Below are 18,998 nucleotides of genomic sequence, written 5' to 3'. Positions count from 1 at the left end.
CCAGTAGTGGGATTCAGCCGGTTCGCACCTATTCGGGAGAACCGGTTGTTAACTTTCTAAGCAGTTCGGAGAACCGGTTGTTGAAAATCTCATTTGGTGTTTTTTTTTCCACTTTGCAGGGATAATTCTGTAAGGAAGGCAGGAAGGAAACATTCTGGTGTTGTTTCTAGCCTAATCTTTATTGCTCTCCTTACAGAAACTGTCTCTCCAATTAACCTTCATTACACTGTAACAGCTAAGATGAAGCGCCCATCGACCTGAGTGACATTGACTTGGCCACGCCCACCCGGTCACATGACCACCGAGCCAAGCCTACCCAGTTCGTCATTAGGGCAGAGAACCGGTTGTTAAATTATTTGAATCCCATCACTGCTATAAACCGAGATGACGAAATGAGAATGACTCAGGAGGGTTACTGCCACTTTAAGAAGCCGTCTATATAAGGGAGGCCTTATGAGGGCAGTTTCTCTCTCCGTGTGTGCTTCTGTGTTATAGTTGAAGATAGATGGATTGCCTGGTTTTGCCTAGTATGTGTATGTATATATCTATGCCTTGTAGATAAACCACTGTTTGAAAAACCTCCGTCTACTGCATTTTGCTCCTGGGTTGTCTCCAGTGGTGGGTTGCTGCGGGTATAGACATACCGGTAGTGGCCAGAAGCAGCTGAGGGGTATACCGGTACGGTGGCTCATTTGGCCCACCCTCTATAGGCTGTTTTTATGCCAAAAGGCACACTGCTCACGCACGAACAGTGTGCGATTCCTCCGCGCGCCCCAACAAGCAGCTGGATGTCGCAGGGACGGTGAATTGCACATGCGTGCACTGTGCACATCCCGCGCATGCACAGCGCACGTCAGACTTGTGCATGGACAGACCGTGATCAGCGTACCGGTAGAGATGGTAAGAGCAACCCACCACTGGTTGTCTCAAAATAGTAGCCACTCAGTGCGCACTGTCAGAATGTTGAGTAGAACTTGACTTTGAGTAGAACTTGACTTTCACCCCCATTTCTTGGGGTTGGGAAAGCTGGTGGCCCTCCAAATATTCCTCAACCCCACTTCCTTGGCTATCAAGGACCACGGTGAGTGATATTGGAGATACTTTGTCTCTCTTGGTTTCATTCATTGCAACCTGTGGTGGGTTGTAGGCGGTAGGCCCCGGTACGGGTGTACCGGGGCCTGCTGGGAGCACCGAGTATCCTTCCGGTACGATGCTCCGGAGGGCTCGGCTGCCTGCCTGCCCTCCTTACTTGTATTTGAGCTCTTCGGCGCTTCCGTGCATGGAGCGTACGGCGCCTGCAGCCGAGGAGCTGGAGAGTCGAGGAAGCGTCGCAGGAGGTAAGGTTGCATACACATGCTGTGCGCATTGATATGGTGGACGCCGGAATTCCGTTGCACTGTATTGGTTGTACCAGGATCTGGAACCCACCACTGATTGCAACCCACCTGGAGATCCGTTGTGATTAAACAGAGCTGGACAAAATGATTGAGGAGATCTCTGCTGTCCAAGGAACAATTTTATGGGCCACCAGCTGGACCACGAATGGTCCTACAAGGCAAACCCTCTTTTTTCTCCTTTGTGGACATCCAGCCAAAGAGAAATCCCTCCTCAGTTGAACGGAACTATTTCCCAGGGCCAGGAGAGGTTGAGTTGGATGAAGGCTGGACAATTCCTCAGCTGGTTGACCTTGAGTAGTCTTTCTTGCTTCTCCTTCTTCCCCCTCCTCCTTGCCTGAAGCTTCCTCCCAAAGGGAAAAGAGAGAGAGAGCAAACAAACCATGTTCTGGATGCCTTCCATGTTTTCCGTCCTATCTCAGTTCCCAGGCTGATAGCGCAGCGAAGAAGGTCAAGGGAAGGGAATGAAATTCCACCGAAAATTCATCTCCAGTCAGTGGATTCAATCCAATCCCTTCCCACCCCCCACCCCCAAAAGTAGAAAGCCAGCATGACATGTAATGTATGTAATGGATGAGAATTTTTTTAAATGTTTTTTATGTTTAAAAATAAAAAAAAATTGCAAAAGAAAAAAGAAAGCCAGCATGTCAGGAAGAAGAAAGCTTGAGCAATCCTGAGCTATAGCAATAGCAGTTAGACTTATATACCGCTTCCTAGGGCTTTCAGCCCTCTCTAAGCGGTTTACAGAGTCAGCATATTGCCCCCAACAACAATCCAGGTCCTCATTTCACCCACCTCGGAAGGATGGAAGGCTAAGTCAACCTTGAGCCGGTGAGATTTGAACAGCTGAACTGCAGATAACAGTCAGCTGAAGTGGCCTGCAGTAGCAGTTAGCAATAGCAGTTAGACATATACCGCTTCATAGAGCTTTCAGCCCTCTCTAAGCGGTTTACAGAGTCAGCATATCGCCCCCAACAACAATCCGCATCCTCATTTTACCCACTTGGAAGGATGGAAGGCTGAGTCAACCTTGAGCCGGTGAGATTTGAACCGCTGAACTGCAGATAACAGTCAGCTGAAGTGGCCTGCAGTACTGCACCCTAACCACTGCGCCACCTCGGCTCTCAATATAGATATTCTCTTCTATTGGAATGTCATTTCATTGGATTCTTCCCCCCCGATTTGGTACTCCCCACTCAATAATTTCCCATTCTCCCAAGCCATTACAAAGAGATTTCCAGTTCAATCTTTCTCTTTGAGTTCCAATTTTAAAAAAGGATGCTATAATGAACCCCATTAAATGGGCTTTGATAAGGAATTGCTCCCTTCCTCTTTTGAAGGAGTGAGTGAGTGAGAGTGAGGGAGGGAGGGAGGAAGGAAGGACAGAAGGAAAGGGAGGGAGGAATAAAAGAGAAAGAAAGGGAGGGAGGACAGAATGATAGAGGGGCGAGAGGAATAAGAGAGAGGGGGGAGGGAGAGAGGGAGGGAGGAAAGTAGGTAGGTAGGTAAGTTAGTCAACACTGGAGCTTTTAAAGAAGACAACAGACAGTCCAAAATGGCCCAGGGTCTTCTGCTTGAGCAGGGGGCTGGACTGGAGGACCTTGAAGGTCCCTTCCAACACCGTTAATCAGAAGGGAGGGATGTGGAGTGGATGGAGGAAGGGAGGAAGAAAGGAAAGAAGATAGGGAGGGAGGGAGGAGAGAGGAAGGTAGATGGGATGGAGGAAGGGAGGAAGAATGATACGGAATTGTTCCCTTCCTCTTTTGAAGGACTGACTGACTGAGGAAGAAGGAAGGAAGGAAGGAAGGAAGGAAGGAAGGAAGGAAGGAAGGAAGGAAGGAAGGAAGGAAGGAAGGAAGGAAGGAAGGAAGGAAGGAAGGGAAGGACGGAGGACAGAGAGGTGGATGGATAAGAGAGAGAAGAGAGAGGGAGGGAGTTTCTGAGTTGAGCTGGACTGATCCAGAAAGCCAGTGCTTTCCGAAATCTCCACATAGGGGTCGTGTCTTTTCTCTTTCTCAGGATCTAAGGAATCCCTCTTCTCCTTGACCATCACAGCCAGTGAGGAAGCCATGACGGTTCTGGAGGAAGTCATCATGTACACCTTTCAGCAGTGCGTTTACTACATCTCCAAGGTACATCAATCCAAACCTGGCTCCCGGGAGCAAGGAGAAATGGGGATTTTTTTCACCAAATCCTCCTTCCCAGCTAAATCGTTAGCTAAAACAGGAAGGGGGAGGAGATACCAAGTCCATGTTGAGACTACCTTTCTCCCTAAAGTGTCGAACCAGATGCTCATTTTGCACCTGGTTCGCCGAACCGGTGCTTACAAGGACTGGACTGGCTGGCCTCGCCCCTCCCTCCCCTCCAGGAGTCTCCACACAGCCCGTTCATCATGCCGGGTTAAGTGCAGGCCCTCACAGAGGGTCTGGGAGGGCGAAAAGATGGGCCTCCAAGAAGTTCCAGAAACGGGGGCCATTTGAGGAGCCCTGATTTAGTGCAATATAAAAAAATGCAATTAATTTTCCCGCGGACCACCAAAATTTCCCCCCCGGACTGCCAACGAACCCCCCCAGTTGCTGCCTTGGAGAACAGGGCTGTTGGGAAAAGGGACATTGTATACCCGAAGGAAAGAAGGGAGGGAAGGGAGACTAAGGCCTTGGCAAAAGGAGGAACATCTGGGCCGCTTTCCAAGCTGGGGGAGGCTCCCGTCTCCCCACCCACCCGCCATGCTGGGAGTCAATCCCTGAAATGGTTCGAGTTCCTTCTTGGTGGTGGTGGGGAAACGTCACCCTGTCCTTCAGACAGCTGTTTCCTTTCTTCCCCCCTTGCACACAGCCTCTTCTGTTTGGGGTTTTCTTCCTCCCCCCCCTTCTTCCGAGGGAGGCCGGAGATTCCGTCCTTCTGCTGATGGGGGGGGAGGGGGGGCAGGGAGAGAGAGGGCAGCGCAGAGTTGCGAGCACATTCTGACACGCTCTGGAAGGGCCTCCGACCAACATTTTTTGCCGCATAGCAGGAATGCAAAGCGAGAGACGGGACGGGGGGAAAGGGCCCTCTCCGAGGAATTTGCAATCCAGATGTTAGCCGGGAGTTGGTCAGTTTGAAGAGAGCAGGGGAGAGGAGCCAACTGCTCCATTAAACAACAACAACAACAAGGCTTAAATGTGTTTTTCCTCCGTGCAGAAACAAATAAGATCAGGAGACGTGTGTCTGTGTGTGTGTGTGTGTATGTGTGTGTGGCTGTGTGTGTCTGTGTGTGGCTTAGAGCAAGACCCAGATGGGAAAACTCAGCTGCTGCCCACCTGGAACTCAGGAAGGGTGTCTCCTCAGGGTCCACCTTGGCATATACCTGAATAGAGCTGGAAAGGGACCTTGGAGGTCTTCTAGTCCAGCCCCCTGCTCAAGCAGGGGACCCTATAACCATTTCAGACAAGTGGCTGTCCAGTCTCTTCTTAAAAAAACCTCCGTTGATGGAGCACCCACAACTTCTGGAGACAAGCTGATTAATTGTCCTCACCCTTAGGAAGTTTCTCCTTAGTTCTAAGTTGCTTCTCTCCTTGATCAGTTTCCCCCCATTGCTTCTTGTCCTGCCCTCAGGTGCCTTGGAGAATAGCTTGACTCCCTCTTCTTTGGGGCAGCCCCTCAAATACTGGAAGACTGCTACCATGTTACCCCTGGTCCTTCTTTTCATTAAACTAGTCATGCCCAGTTCCTGCAATCTTTCTTCATATGTTTTAGTCTCCCCATCCAGTTCAACGCCTCCTGTTTCTCGTTCTTCTTCTTCTTCTTCTTCTTCTTCTTCTTCTTCTTCTTCTTCTTCTTCTTCTTCTTCTTCTTCTTCTTCTTCTTCTTCTTCTTCTTCTTCCTCCTCCTCCTCCTCCTCCTCCTCCTCCTCTCCTCCTCCTTCTCCTTCTTCTCTCTGTCCTTCTTTCACAGTCTCTCTATGTGGCTCTGCCCCCGTTGTTGGAGTGCAACCCCTTCCAAAGTGAAGGCCGCGACGGTTGGCTCTCCTCGCCCCCGTTGCCCGAGGAAATCCACAAAGTGGTGTCGATTTACCAAGCCGCCCTAGATCTTCTCCATCAGTACGACGTCCACCCTGAAGTCGCCTCCCAGATGTTCGCCTACCTCTTCTTCTTCTCCAACACCCTCCTCTTCAACCAGCTCATGGAAAAAGGTGAGCGGCTTTCCCCCAAGGCGGGGACAGTTGGTTTATCCTGGCGTGGGGGACTCACTAAACCATGGGGCGCTGCCTGTCTCCCCTGCAATGAAAGATCTCTTTTCCCTCCTGCAAAGATGGAAGGACTCTAGAAATACGTCAGCCAGATGTGGATGATCCACTCCTGTCCTTGCTCTCTCGTGTCCAGGTTCCTCTCTGGGCTGTTTCCACTGGTCAAAAGGGGTCAGGATAAGGGCCGCCGTGCGTCTCCTTCTGGAGTGGGCCCAGAGCGTGGGCCTGGGGCCTCTAGCAGACCAGTTCTTCGCCAAACTCTGCAGCGTGGCCAGCCTGTTAGCCATGCCCAATTCTCAGCTGCTGCAGGTGAGTCTACAGGAGGCACCGGGGTGAGTTTTGCATGGCGGATTTGGAAGGCCCGGATCAGCTCACGACCGAGAAGCTGCTGAAGATAGTGGAGGTTTACAGAGTCAGCATATCGCCCCCACAGTCTGGGTCCTCATTTCACCCACCTCGGAAGGATGGAAGGCTGAGTCAACCCTGAGCCGGTGAGATTAGAACTGCTGAAGCCGAGGTGGCGCAGTGGTTAAATGCAGCACTGCAGGCTACTGCTAGATCAGCAGTTCAGCGGTTCAAATCTCACCGGCTCAGGGTTGACTCAGCCTTCCATCCTTTCGAGGTGGGTAAAATGAGGACCCGGATTGTTGTTGGGGCCGATATGCTGACTCTCTGTAAACCGCTTAGAGAGGGCTGAAAGGCCTATGAAGCGGTATATAAGTCTACTGCTATTGCTATTGAACTGCTGATAACAGTCAGCTGAAGTGGCCTGCAGTGCTGCACCCTAACCACTGCGCCAAAAAAAAAATCTTTCTACTGGGAATAATCAAAGGGAAATATATACAAAGAAAATTAAGTACATATTAACACATATCTGCTAACTACAGCTAGAATAGCATTTGCCCAATGCTGGAAACAAAATAATATCCCCTCGGATGAATTAGTGATAAAAAAACTGGATTGTGCAGAGATGGACAAATTAACACTGAAATTAAAAGATAAGAGTCAGAATATTATGAAATTTGGAACTATTGGTGCACATGGCTGCAAAACAGGAATAAAATTAATTAAGCCAAAGAAACAATATATATATAAATATATATAGAACTGTGTATAAAGGTGTGTAAATATAGAAGCGAAATATTATATACATGTACAGGTATGACATAACAATGTTGATGTAGTGACTGTAAGGTGTTGTAGAAAGGGGAAAAATAATTTTAAAAAATCTGCAAAAAAAGAAGAAGAAATAAATAGAGTTTTATTTATTTTAAAAAGAGAGCATACTTGAGTCTTCCTTTCTTCGCTCAGATGTCCTGGCCCGTCTTGAGAAGCGAGTTCCCTGCCTTGAACCCGGCGCAGCTCAGTCACATCTTGACCCAATACCAGACGTCTTCTTCTGCCATGGGGTGTGTCCCTGCTTGGCAGCCTGGCAACGGCGATGCTCTGGCAGCTGTGAGGACAGGTGAGGCTTCCGATGTTCTGCGTCTGGCCTGGGAAAAAAAACCCCACAGAAACTGGAACAAAGGTGTTTTTTTTCAAGCGGCCACCAGATTTCCTGTTTCTTGCATTTGTATTTTGTATGCGTTAGTTTGTGAAATGTGTACAAGATAGCAGGTGTAAATATAAACGACGTGAACGCAGGACATGGGTACGAATAAAGGGGGACCGTAGGACAGCGGTGTTGAGTTGGCCACGCCCACCCAGTCACGTGACCACCAAGCCACGCCTACCCAGCGGGTCATTAGGGCAGAGATCCGGTGGTTAAATCATTTAACCACCGCCTTCAGAAAAGCTGTAAAAACCTGGCTGTTCTGGCAAGCCTGGGGCTGTTGACCTCATTGTTGAGGTCCAGCCCCGGTTAGAATTTTATTTATTTATTTATTTATTAAATCGATTTATAGGCCGCCCAATCCCGGAGGACTCCGGGCGGTTTACATCGAAATGCATGTAGTTTTGTGATTTTATCTTTTTTTATTTTTTTTTATTTCTCTTTTTCTTCTTTTCTACATAGATAGTTTTATTTTCCATTTTCTTACAGTCACATATATACTGTGCAGAACCGGGGCCATATAACATTAAACAATAAACACAGCCATTCCTCTTGTCAATAATACCCCCCAAAATAAAAACCCAATGTACTTCTTCGACCCTCCATATACCCTTTCTTTCGCCCCCCTCCAACTTTCCATCTTCCCTCCATCATTCCCCTCTACCCTACTTCCCCTCCCCCTCTACCACACCTCTTTTTCTTCTTTTGTAAGCCGCCCGGAGTCCTTCGGGATTGGGCAGCATATAAATTTTAATAATAAACAAATAAATAATAAATAAATAAATTTGAATCCCACTACTGGTTTTACCCCGCGTAATCCAGGAAGAATGTGGATCCAAGCACAGATTGAAACTAAATGGTTGGATATGGGGGGGTGGGGTGGGGTCTCCCTTGCAGATGACATTCTGGAATCTTTTGATAACCATCCCCCCATCATGCTGCCCACCGGTGGGTTCAAGGTGGACCTGGAGACCGATCATCTCGATGACAACGTCTACCGGCATCTTCTGTACATCCGCCATTTCCTGTGGAGCCTACGCAGCAAAAGCCCGCACTCCAGCGACTCTCTGGAAGCAGAGACCCCAAAGGTATCCCCCCCCCCAATCCCACCCTTTAAAAACGGGATGCATTCCAAAAATCCTGGCTTGGTTTGTCTGCAGAGTTCACCACAGTGCGGGTCAGTTTTATATCCGAGTGTGGTTTCCTTTTGAGTTAAGCTGGGTTGAAGGATAATGTGGGACGTGTCCTAACGTGGGATGGAAAACATCACGTTATCTTTTCAAAGGGGAAGAATATTTTTTTGGGGTGGTGGTGGAATGTGGATCTGGATTCCCAGGAGGGAAAGGCTGTATGTTCTGACCCAGGCTTCCTCAAAAAGCAAGAAGCAGAGTCTTGGTCCAAGCGAAACCCCTTTTATTTACACGACTGTGAATTCCTTTCCTTCACAGTCAGCAAGGCTTTAGCAAACAGTCTTTCCGAGGAATATTTATCCACACGAACCTTATCTCGCTCGGAGAACTGCCAGATAACTAGTTTTTAAATGCAGGGCAAGGCAACACTTGGCACAGAGTCTCTTATAGTCAGAAACAGAACTTTCCACTCTTGAAACGACCAAAGGAATGAATTGTTTCCTGCGAAAGCCCCCTCCACATTCGCTCCTCTTTTGTTTCCTACGGGAGGGGCCAATCTCCTCCAAGGTGTGGCTTTACTCCCAAGTCAACTCTGCTTTCTTAGTTGTTCTTGTCTTTAGGCAGCTCTGCGCATTCACACACTAGGAACAGGCTCCAGCTGCTCCTCTGCCTCACTGCTGTCTAGCTCCCTCTCTGCCTCCGACGCAGAGCCCTTGTCTGAGCTTTCCTCAGCCCCCAGGACTGCCCCCTGTTCCTCCCCAACCTCCTCACTGTCCGACTCTGCGGGCCACAACACTGTATTCCAGAGGGATAAGAGACAGTGGAGTTTAGATAGTTTGGTTGGGAGGAAGAGAGTTAAGGCGGCTCCTCTTTAGAGGTTCTCATCACCTTTATTGATGCAAATGCTTGCTTCACTCTGGCAAGATTCTGTCTATAGGTGAGGAACAATAAAGGGAACTGCTTGGAAGAGCCTCAACGTGTCGTTCTTGGTTTCTGGAACCTGATATTTTTCTTTGCTTTCTTACTTTCTTCTTAAAGACTGAAACGGTCAGCTGCCAAGCGACACCCCCAGCGGAGTCTGAGACAATAGTTGGGTCGGTTGAGAGCGCCTTTGACTGGACAAATGCCAGGAGGACGATGAACGGTGAGAAGCCGAAGAGGGAGGAGAACGTCTCCCAGGTGACTGGTACCAACATGTCCACCTCAAATTATGGGACTTGTGAGACGCAGCTACCCAACACTCTCCAACAGCAGCAACTTGAGAGACCGAAGGGGAAGAATGGGACCAAGCCAGTCACGGTGTCTGCGGACTCCTCCTGTTTGTTGACTCCGCCTAACACACCTCTGATCTTTGACTCCATCGGCCTGGAATTGTCCCCAGAAGCTACACCTGGGAAGGACATCCCAGAGTCTCGGAGAAACGGACTCAACGGCGCCAAAACCCCAACCCAGGAAGGTACGAAGGAGGATTGTTAATCAGGGTTGGAAGGCGAACGGTTTGACCTTCCAGATGAGGAAACGGTTGAAAGGAAACCAATAACGGAGAACATTTGGTTGAAATGAAGGGTCCTTGGTGCTCTCTGAGCTTGGTTGTTTTCTTGCAGATGTTTCAACTAGGTATCATCATCAGTGTTAGAAGGGAGGTGGGTTTGTGGAGAGGAGGAGGAGGACTGTGGAGTCCTTGGTGCTCTCTGAGCTTGTTTTCTTGCAATAGCCATAGCAGTTAGACTTATATACTGCTTCATAGGGCTTTCAGCCCTCTCTAAGCGGTTTACAGAGTCAGATATTGCCCCCAACAACAATCCGGGTCCTCATTTTACCCACCTCGGAAGGATGGAAGGCTGAGTCAACCCTGAGCCGGTGAGATTTGAACAGCTGAACTGCAGAACTGCAGTCAGCTGAAGTTGCCTGCTGTGCTGCATTTAACCACTGCGCCACCTTGGCTCTATGCAGATGTTTCATGACCCAACTAGGTAACATCATCAGTGCTGGAAGGGAGTAGGGTTTGCAGAGAGGAGGAGGAGGAGGACGACGACGACGACCGTGGGGTCCTTGGTGCTCTCTGAGCTTGGTTGTCTTCTTGCAGATGTTTCAACTAGGTATCATCACCAGTGTTAGAAGGGAGTGGGGTTTGTGGAGAGGAGGAGGAGGACTGTGGAGTCCTTGGTGCTCTCTGAGCTTGTTTTCTTGCAGATGTTTCATGACCCAACTAGGTAACATCATCAGTGCTGGAAGGGAGTGGGATTTGCAGAAAGGAGGAGGACTGGGGTCCTTGCTGCTCTCTGAGCGTCATTGTTTTCTTGCAGACGTTTCATTACCCAACTAGGTAACATCATCAGTGCTGGAACAGAGTAGGGTTTGCAGAGAGGAGGAGGAGGAGGAGGAGGAGGAGGAGGAGGACTGTGGGGTCCTTGGTGCTCTCTGATCTTGGTTGTTTACTTGCAGATGTTTCATGACCCAACCAGGTAACCTCATCAGAGGTTAGATAATGGATCACCTGCAAGAAAACAACCAGCATTTTTAACGCTTTTCCAGCAATGTGGCAAGATTGTGATGCTTTGGGGGAGCAAGCAAATATGGTTTAATTTAGGCATGCTTTCTTTCTGGCATTATTACAGGGGTGATAATTGCCTGCTGCTGGCTTTTATAAAAATTGCTGGGCTGATGTTTCTTTAGCGCTTTGGGCCACTTTAAGCGGGGGTTGGGGGTTGGGGGAGGCGTTGTACTCTGTATCCCACTGTGCTAATTGCGCCTGAAGCAGCCGGATCCATCATGGTAGGACAAAAGTGGGGGGACTAGAAACGTTAAAAAAGAAATGCTAAGAATTGAACGCGACTCTCTCCAACCCTCCGGGGGCGTTGGAGCAAAATCCCAACATTCCCAGCGATGATTATGCAGGTTGGAAAACCCAGCGAGATCCAGCTTGGGGAGGAATGGTTGACGGAAGGAGAAGGCAGTGACGAACAGCGTGCGATGTTGAAAAAAGTACAATCGGGTTGTGTGTGATTTTTTCCCCCCCTCTCCTTGGCCTCAGGATCGTCTCCCGCGCCCTACGACTTTCCCACTCCGGCTTCTTCGAATCGCAGCTCGGCCACCGACGATTTTTGCTACGTCTTCGTGGTGGAGCTGGAAAAGGGGCCCATCGGTTTGGGGATGGGACTGATTGATGGTTTGGTGAGTAGGTCTTCTGGGGCAGGGGTCCCCAACCTTTCGGACCTCGGGGGCTACTAAACTCATTGTTTTAAATCCCGCGTATCCATTGCACGTATCTGTCCCAGGGGCCATAGTTTGAGGACCCCCTGATTCAGTGCAATATAAAAAAATTGCAAATAATTTTTCTCCAGACCGCCAAAATTTTCTTGCGGACCACTAGTGATCCACGGACCACCAGTAGGTGACCACTGTTCTGGGAGATGTGGTATGAAGCCTCTTTCGTAATCAAGACGGCAAAGAGTAGCTTTCAGGAGTTGAGTTGAGTTTGAGTTTATTGGTCTTGTATGCCGCCCACTCCCGAAGGACTCCGGGCGGCTTACAATAAACAAGGGAAGGGGATAAATAAACAAAACAACACTTTAAAATACACAACATTCACAGTTACCGTGGGGCTGGATATTTCACAAGCCCCCCGGCCTGCTGGAGCCAAGGTTGATATGCTCCTGTTTTGACCCCCTCCTCCGTCCAGTAACAAAAGCCAAGACAAGCTTAATTAGAATGTCCTTTAATAACAAGACCAGAATCTCAGTGGCTGAAAGCCAAGCAAACAAACAGATAAGGACTTTGGCAGCAAGTCCGACAAACCTTGGCAGCAATCCAGCCTGCCAAGTTAGTTACGTTGACTAAACCAGGGTTTGGATGACTGAGAATCTCCATAGACATCTGGATTGAGGAAGGACTCCAAAAACATCTGTTTTAGGAAACAAGGATGGTGTGAAGTTTCCAAAAGATGCCCTGATTAAATCATGAGCCTCGAGACAAAAGTTCAAAAGAAATCCAGTCATTTATTAGGAGCAACATTTTGTCATTTTTTGTTGCGGAGCCGAAACTGATTTCCGTTTAATGGCGTCTGAACTTTATCCCTGTTTTCTCCCCTCCCCTCAGTCTGTGTCATAAATCACATCCACCACCGAGGTGCTGCAGCAGGCTGTGAACTTTCTCGCCTCACACGCCTGTTGTAGAAATCTGATATCCGAAGGTATGCATGGAATTCTCCCTCCCCTCAGCGTCAACTTGATAAGGGGCACAGAAACACTTTACAAGTTGACAGCTGGATCTGGAACTTTTCAACAATGAACTCCTGAGGTTTCTCTCTCTCTCTTCGCTACTCTGCTTGTGGTTCACCTACTATACCAGGATTCACCCATCTTCTTCTTGCTCTTCTTCTTCTTGCCTTGTAGCATACCCCTTTAAGTTCTCCCGGGATCTACATTCGGACTTTGATCCAAGACAGTCCAGCGGCAACCGATGGCAGACTCTCGATTGGGGACCGCATCCTTGCCGTCAACGGCACGAGCCTCGTTGGCTCTCATTACCAGAGGTATGGGCAAAGTCAGGCCAATGGGTTTTATAGTACAAAGGAGCCCATTGGCGACAATGACTTCTCTGAGGCGGCTTTCGACGGAGAATTCTGGGAATTGTAGTTGGGACATCTTTGGAGGCCATCCAATTTAGAATTTTAGAATTTTGAATTTATTTGTTATTTATAGGCCACCCTTTTCCCTGAGGGGACTCAGGGCGGCTTACAGTTCATGGGAAGGGGGGTGCAAGATAAAACACAAGACAGTGCGTAAATAAAAAATAAAACAATAAAACACAACTTTCATTCAGCATTCGGGTGGGGCGGATTAGAATCTTATCCCAAGGCCTGACGGGATAGCCAGTTCTTAAGGGCTGTGCGAAAGGTCTGGACGGTGGTGAGGGTGCGAATCTCCACGGGGAGATCGTTTCAAAGGGTCGGAGCTGCTACTGAGAAGGCTCTCCTCCGCGTAGTCGCCAGTCGGCACTGACTGGCGGATGGAACTCGGAGGAGGCCTAATCTGTGCGATCTGATCGGTCAAAAGGAGGTAATCGGCAGGAGGCGGTCTCTCAAGTACTCAGATCCACTACCATGGAGAGATTTATGGATGGTAAGTAGCACCTTGAAGCGCACCTGGAGATCAACAGGTAGCCAGCGCAGCTCGCGGAGGATAGGTGCTATGTGGGCGAACCGCGGTGCGCCCACAATCACTCGCGCGGCCGCATTCTGGACTAGCTGAAGTCGCCGGATGCTCTTCAAGGGCAGCGCGCTATCCCAGGTCCGCCCTTGCTACAGGATGTTGGTTTTAACTTCCTTTCCCTCCAGTAGAACTATTGAACGCCTTACAAATCTCAGATTTGGGGGTGTGATTTCTTATTTCCTGGGCTAAACGTGAAGAAAATCAAAATCTGTATATGGAAGATCCACACACAGCATAATTCAATTTTCATAATGCACCTTACAGATAGAGTATCTTCCTATTTCAGGCAGAACTTGCAGATTTCTGGAGCATTTATTTGGTGCGATTCCATCCTACATTCAGATAACAGAATGGCAGAGTTGGAAGGGACCTTGGAGGTCTTCTAGTCCAACCCCTACCCCCTGCTCAAGCAGGAAACCCTATGCCATTTCAGACAAATGGTTGTCCAATCTCTTCTTAAAAACCTCCAGTGTTGGAGCGTTCACAGGTACCGGTCACGAATGTTGAAAGAGTAGTGGGAGAAGATCAATCAATCAAGATCAAGGGAGGTACCAAGACCAGTCTATAAAGGCTTAGTAAGACCACACCTAGAAATACTGCATCCAGTTTTGGTCACCCCACTATAAAAAGGATGTGGAGACTCTAGAAGGAGTGCAGAGAAGAGCAACCAGGATGATTAGGGGACTGGAGGCTAAAACATAACGATGAACGGTTGCAGGAACTGGGCATGGCTAGTATAATGAAAAGAAGGACTCGGGATGACATGATAGCAGTGTCCCAATATCTCAGAGGTTGCCACAAAGAAGAGGGAGTCAAGCTATTCTCCAAAACACCTGAGGGCAGGAGAAGGAATAATGGATGGAAACTGAACAAGGAGAGATTCAACCTAGAAATAAGGACAATTTTTCTGACAATGAGAACAATCAATCCATGGAGCAAAAGTTACCTCTGGAAGTTGTGGGAGCTTCATCCCAGGAGGCTTTCAAGAAGAGACTAGACTGCCAGAAGTGGTGTAGGGTCTCCTAATTGGGTGGAGGGTTGTACTAGATAACCTACAAGGTCCTTTCCAACTCTGTTATCCTGTAAATTAATTAAGTAGTTCATGGTTTATAACCTTTTAAGCTGTTTTTCCTTTCTTTCTTTCAGCGCTGTAGACCTCATTCGATCTGGCGGGAAGAAGCTGCGTTTCCTGGTGGCCAAGTCTGATCTGGAAGTTGCCAAGAAGATCAGCTATAGTTCTTCACCTTCCCCATAAAAGCTGGTCCAATTACCTTCTGCAATTCACCTACCGTTGAAGGTGCTCCAAGGGTAGCAAAGTAAGCTTGGTTGGATCCATCAGCAGATGACACCCCTGGGACGTTCCGAAGGCTGCCTGGAGTTGCAATGGGTCAATTTGTGTGTCTGTTTGGGGAGGGGGAGACACAGTGCCATGCTACTCTTTTGAGACCCAGAGGTTTTCCACCAAGTGCCCCAAGATTGACCACAAAGCATTTTCCAAGAGGACATGTCAAATTGACCTTCTAGCAGCTCAAAAGTACTGGGATTTGGGGCAAATTATGTCCATCTCTACTTTGCTTTACAGTAGGGAATTCCATCTGGGCCACACAATCCCTTCCAATACTCCAAAAGTTGCAAGGCTCCCAAGCTGGTTATTTGGGACCTTCTCCTCCTTAAGGACTTCACCGGTTGCAGGTATCTTGGCTTGCCCCCTGGGCCAACTGGCTTTTGCTGCAATGACGATGGGTCAAGTGAATGGACTCGAAGGGTAGAGTATTGAGTTCCATCCTGCTCTGACTCGGTGGGCCCTGAAGCTTTCAACTCTGCTTTTGGCCCTCACGGTTCTTTCTATTCAGCTCAGGATGGTGTGGAACCAGCTGCCTGCTCTGGGGTGTGGAAAGTCAAAATTAGGGCATTTGTAACGAGGTTTTGGGAAATGATACTTGCATGCCAGGAACCAAAGATGGATGCTTTATATATAAAAAAAAACACCCTCCAGTTAAGTCGGAAGGGAAGGTTGCTATGCACGCAAGGGAAAATGGGCTATTTAAACAAAAATAGAATGGGCCGTTCTCTCTTGCAAATATTTTTATTTATTTGCATACGGGATTCCTGTCTTTAGATCGTCCGTGAGACAAACCGAAAGCAATAACAGGTTGCAGCTCTCAAAAGCAACATGCCGGGAACTCTGGGTTGGGATCAGGGAGTCTGATGAATCCCCTTTCCTGCTGATCTTTCTTCGCTTAGCCCAGAGGTGGCAAACCTTTTTGGCACTTACATGGAAACATCATGCACGCATGTGTGTATGTGCTCGTCGGGGCCGCGCTCTGGAAAAGCCAAGCTTCCCGATTCTAGCACACATGCGCACCTGACAATCAGCTAACTGGCACGCATGCTCGGGCTGGTTTTTGGCACCGCCATGTGCACAAAGGGATCACACTCCAGAAAAGCCAAACTTCCAGGTTCTGGAATGCACGCACACTCGACAACCAGCTAGCCAGCATGGGTTTCGGCACCGCTGTGCGCGCAAAAGATGGCTGATCACCGTGCGGGCATGCGTGCCAGAAACCCAGAAGACAAATAGGCAAGGCTGTGGGTGCCGGGCGACATGGCTTCGTGTGCCACTTTGGGCACAGGTTCCATAGATTTGCCGAGGTGGTGCAGTGGGTAGAGTGCAGTACTGCAGGCCACTTCAGCTGACTGTTATCTGCAGTTCAGCGGTTCAAATCTCACTGGCTCAGGGTTGACTCAGCCTTCCATCCTTCCGAGGTGGGTGAAATGAGGACCCGGATTGTGGGGGACTCTGTAAACCGCTTAGAGAGGCCTGAAAGGCCTATGAAGCGGTATATAAGTCTAATTGCTATTGCTATCATGGGCTTAGCCTATCTCATGGGGTTTTCCAGTAAGGCTGCCATATCTGACGATGCGCATTGCTACGCAGAGTCCTTTGAGATGGGCGGAAGAAAAAAAGGAAGGAAAGGAAGGCAAAAGAAAGAGATAGAAAGAAAGAAAGATAGCAAGAACACTTAGAGTTATATACCGCTTCAAGGTGCTTTTGCCGCCCTCTCTAAGCGGTTTACAGAGTCAGCCTCTTGCCCCCAACAATCTGGGTCCCCATTTTACTCACCTCGGAAGGATGGGAGGCTGAGTCAATCTGGAAACAGATCGAACTCCTGGCAGTGGGCAGAGGTAGCCTGCAATGCTGCATTCTAAGCACTGGTAGGGGGAAAGAAGGAAGGAATGTGGACAGGTAGGCAGGCAATAGCACTAAGACTTATATATACCGCTTCATAGTGCTTTTACTGCCCCCTCTAAGTGGTTTACAGAGTCAGCCTCTTGCCCCCAACAATCTGGGTCCTCATTTAACCAACCTCAAAAGGACGTAAGGCTGAGTCAACCGTGAGCCAATGAGGACCGAACTGTTGGCAGTGAGCAGAGTCAGCCTGCACTACTGCAATCTAATCCCTGTGCCACCACAGCTCTACGTGGTAAGATAGAAAATTTGGGCTGCAGTAATCAAGATCACCACTAGAGAGCAGCAGATACACACACAGAGAAACACACACAAATAGACTAAATCTCTGCTGCCCTCTAGTGGCTGTCCAGAGATGCAACGTGTAGGAAAATAATCTGTACAGCACCAGAAGGCTGCCTTCTAAATGACCAGCTTTGATGAGGCCATTCTGTTTGGGGGCTTCTCAGCTAGAACTCACTTTATGAGTTTTCGCCAGCGCCTGAAAGGCCAACGGCCAGCGCCTGGCGGGTGATGACATTCACCTATGACTAGACCCAAATTCAAATATTTTCCTCTCAGGAGCCTCAGATGGTTCGAATTGCTGAGGACCAACAACAGCCAAGAGCATTGCTCAGCTCTTCCGACCATCGGTGGCTGCCAAGACCAACAGCTGGCCAGCTGCCCCTTTGGCGAGGCCGTGCTGCCCCCTGCTGGCCGGCCGAGTCCCTCCGCAATCCGAAAGGGAGGCCGGGCTGAGCTTCCAACCCAGACAAAAAGAGAGACAGGATTCGTGGCCAGTGGCGACCCTGCGGAAAAATAATTCCTGAAATAAAGTGGAATTTAATTGCTTAGATACCTACTATTTTCTGGGCTGTTCGCCAAGGACTGCAGGGAAGTAGAAAATTAAGATTGTGGCATTGAAAAGGTCAGCATTCCCCAGCCGTGATGCTTGCTTTCAGATGCTGGTTTGAAGGTGCCAAATTTTTCAAGGTGTGGCGGGGGGAATCAATGCTACCTGGGGGCTTGGTGATCCATCTCAAGCAGCTGGGGAGGATAGGTTGGGGAACGCTGGAAGAATATAAAGTGTGATATGATAGGCAGGAAGTGGAGGAAACCAGAGTTGGCTGAGAGATGTTTCTCAAGACATTGAATCCATCAGCTCTGCTAGCTTCTAGTCTATTCTCTTTTCTTCTCTTATTGTATTCTATTTCTACTCTATCTTTGTTATATTCTAAACTCCTATTCATTCCATTGTTCTGTTCTGTTCTAAACTCCTATTCTATTCTTCATTCCATTGTTCTGTTCTATTCTAATTCTACTCGACTCTAAACTCCTATTTTATTCTTCATTTCATTGTTCTGTTCTATTCTAATTCTATTCGATTCTAAACTCCTATTTTATTCTTCATTCCATTGTTCTGTTCTATTCTAATTCTATTCTATACTCCTATTTTATTCTTCATTTCATTGTTGTTCTATTCTAATTCTATTTGATTCTAAACTCCTATTCTATTCTTCATTTCATTGTTCTGTTCTATTCTAATTCTATTCTAAAGTCCTATTTTATTCTTCATTTCATTGTTGTTCTATTCTAATTCTATTCGATACTCCTATTTATTTCATTGCTCTGTTCTATTCTAATTCTATTCTAAAGTCCTATTTTATTCTTCATTTCATTGTTGTTCTATTCTAATTCTATTCGATTCTAAACTCCTATTCTATTTATTCCATTGTTCTGTTCTAATTCTATTCTAAACTCCTATTCTATTCATTCCATTGTTCTATTCTAATTCTATTCTACTCCTATTTTATTCTTCATTCCATTGTTCTGTTCTATTCTAATTCTATTCTATTCTAAACTGCTATTCTTCATTCCATTGTTCTGTTCTATTCGAATTCTATTCTAAACTCCTATTCATTCCATTGTTCTATTCTAATTCTATTCTATTCTAAACTATTTTATTCTTCATTCCATTGTTCTGTTCTATTCTAAACTCCTATTTTATTCTTCATTCCATTGTTCTGTTCTATTCTAATTCTATTCGATTCTAAACTCCTATTTTATTCTTCATTCCATTGTTCTGTTCTATTCTAATTCGATTCGATTCTAAACTCCTATTCTATTCTTCATTCCATTGTTCTGTTCTATTCTAATTCTATTCTAAACTTCTATTCTATTCTTCATTCCATTGTTCTGTTCTATTCTAATTCTATTCTATTCTAAACTCCTATTCTCTTCTTCATTCCATTGTT

The 18,998-nt window shown here is 47.6% G+C and overlaps 1 protein-coding gene across 1 annotated transcript in view; it reads left to right on the top strand.

Annotated features, from left to right (window-relative positions):
- The window catches only part of RADIL (Rap associating with DIL domain), a gene marked incomplete in the record, with an annotated part of 46,411 nt that extends 30,115 nt beyond the window's left edge, over positions 1-16,296 (top strand). Inside the window, 9 exon segments of the mRNA XM_087728724.1 lie at positions 3,414-3,526; positions 5,328-5,565; positions 5,756-5,928; positions 6,931-7,084; positions 8,069-8,259; positions 9,340-9,757; positions 11,336-11,475; positions 12,696-12,835; positions 14,661-16,296. Coding sequence (XP_087584850.1) covers positions 3,414-3,526; positions 5,328-5,565; positions 5,756-5,928; positions 6,931-7,084; positions 8,069-8,259; positions 9,340-9,757; positions 11,336-11,475; positions 12,696-12,835; positions 14,661-14,769 — 1,676 coding nt within the window.
- Between the last annotated feature and the right edge of the window lie 2,702 nt (positions 16,297-18,998).

The sequence above is a fragment of the Thamnophis sirtalis genome, unplaced genomic scaffold, assembly GCF_051295495.1.
Source record: "Thamnophis sirtalis isolate CommonGarterSnake01/CBP01778 unplaced genomic scaffold, rThaSir2_p1.2 scaffold_14, whole genome shotgun sequence".
In the NCBI taxonomy this organism is placed as follows: domain Eukaryota; kingdom Metazoa; phylum Chordata; class Lepidosauria; order Squamata; family Natricidae; genus Thamnophis; species Thamnophis sirtalis.
Note: the sequence above shows the minus strand (reverse complement) of the source record. Positions and strands in the feature narration are given on the sequence as shown.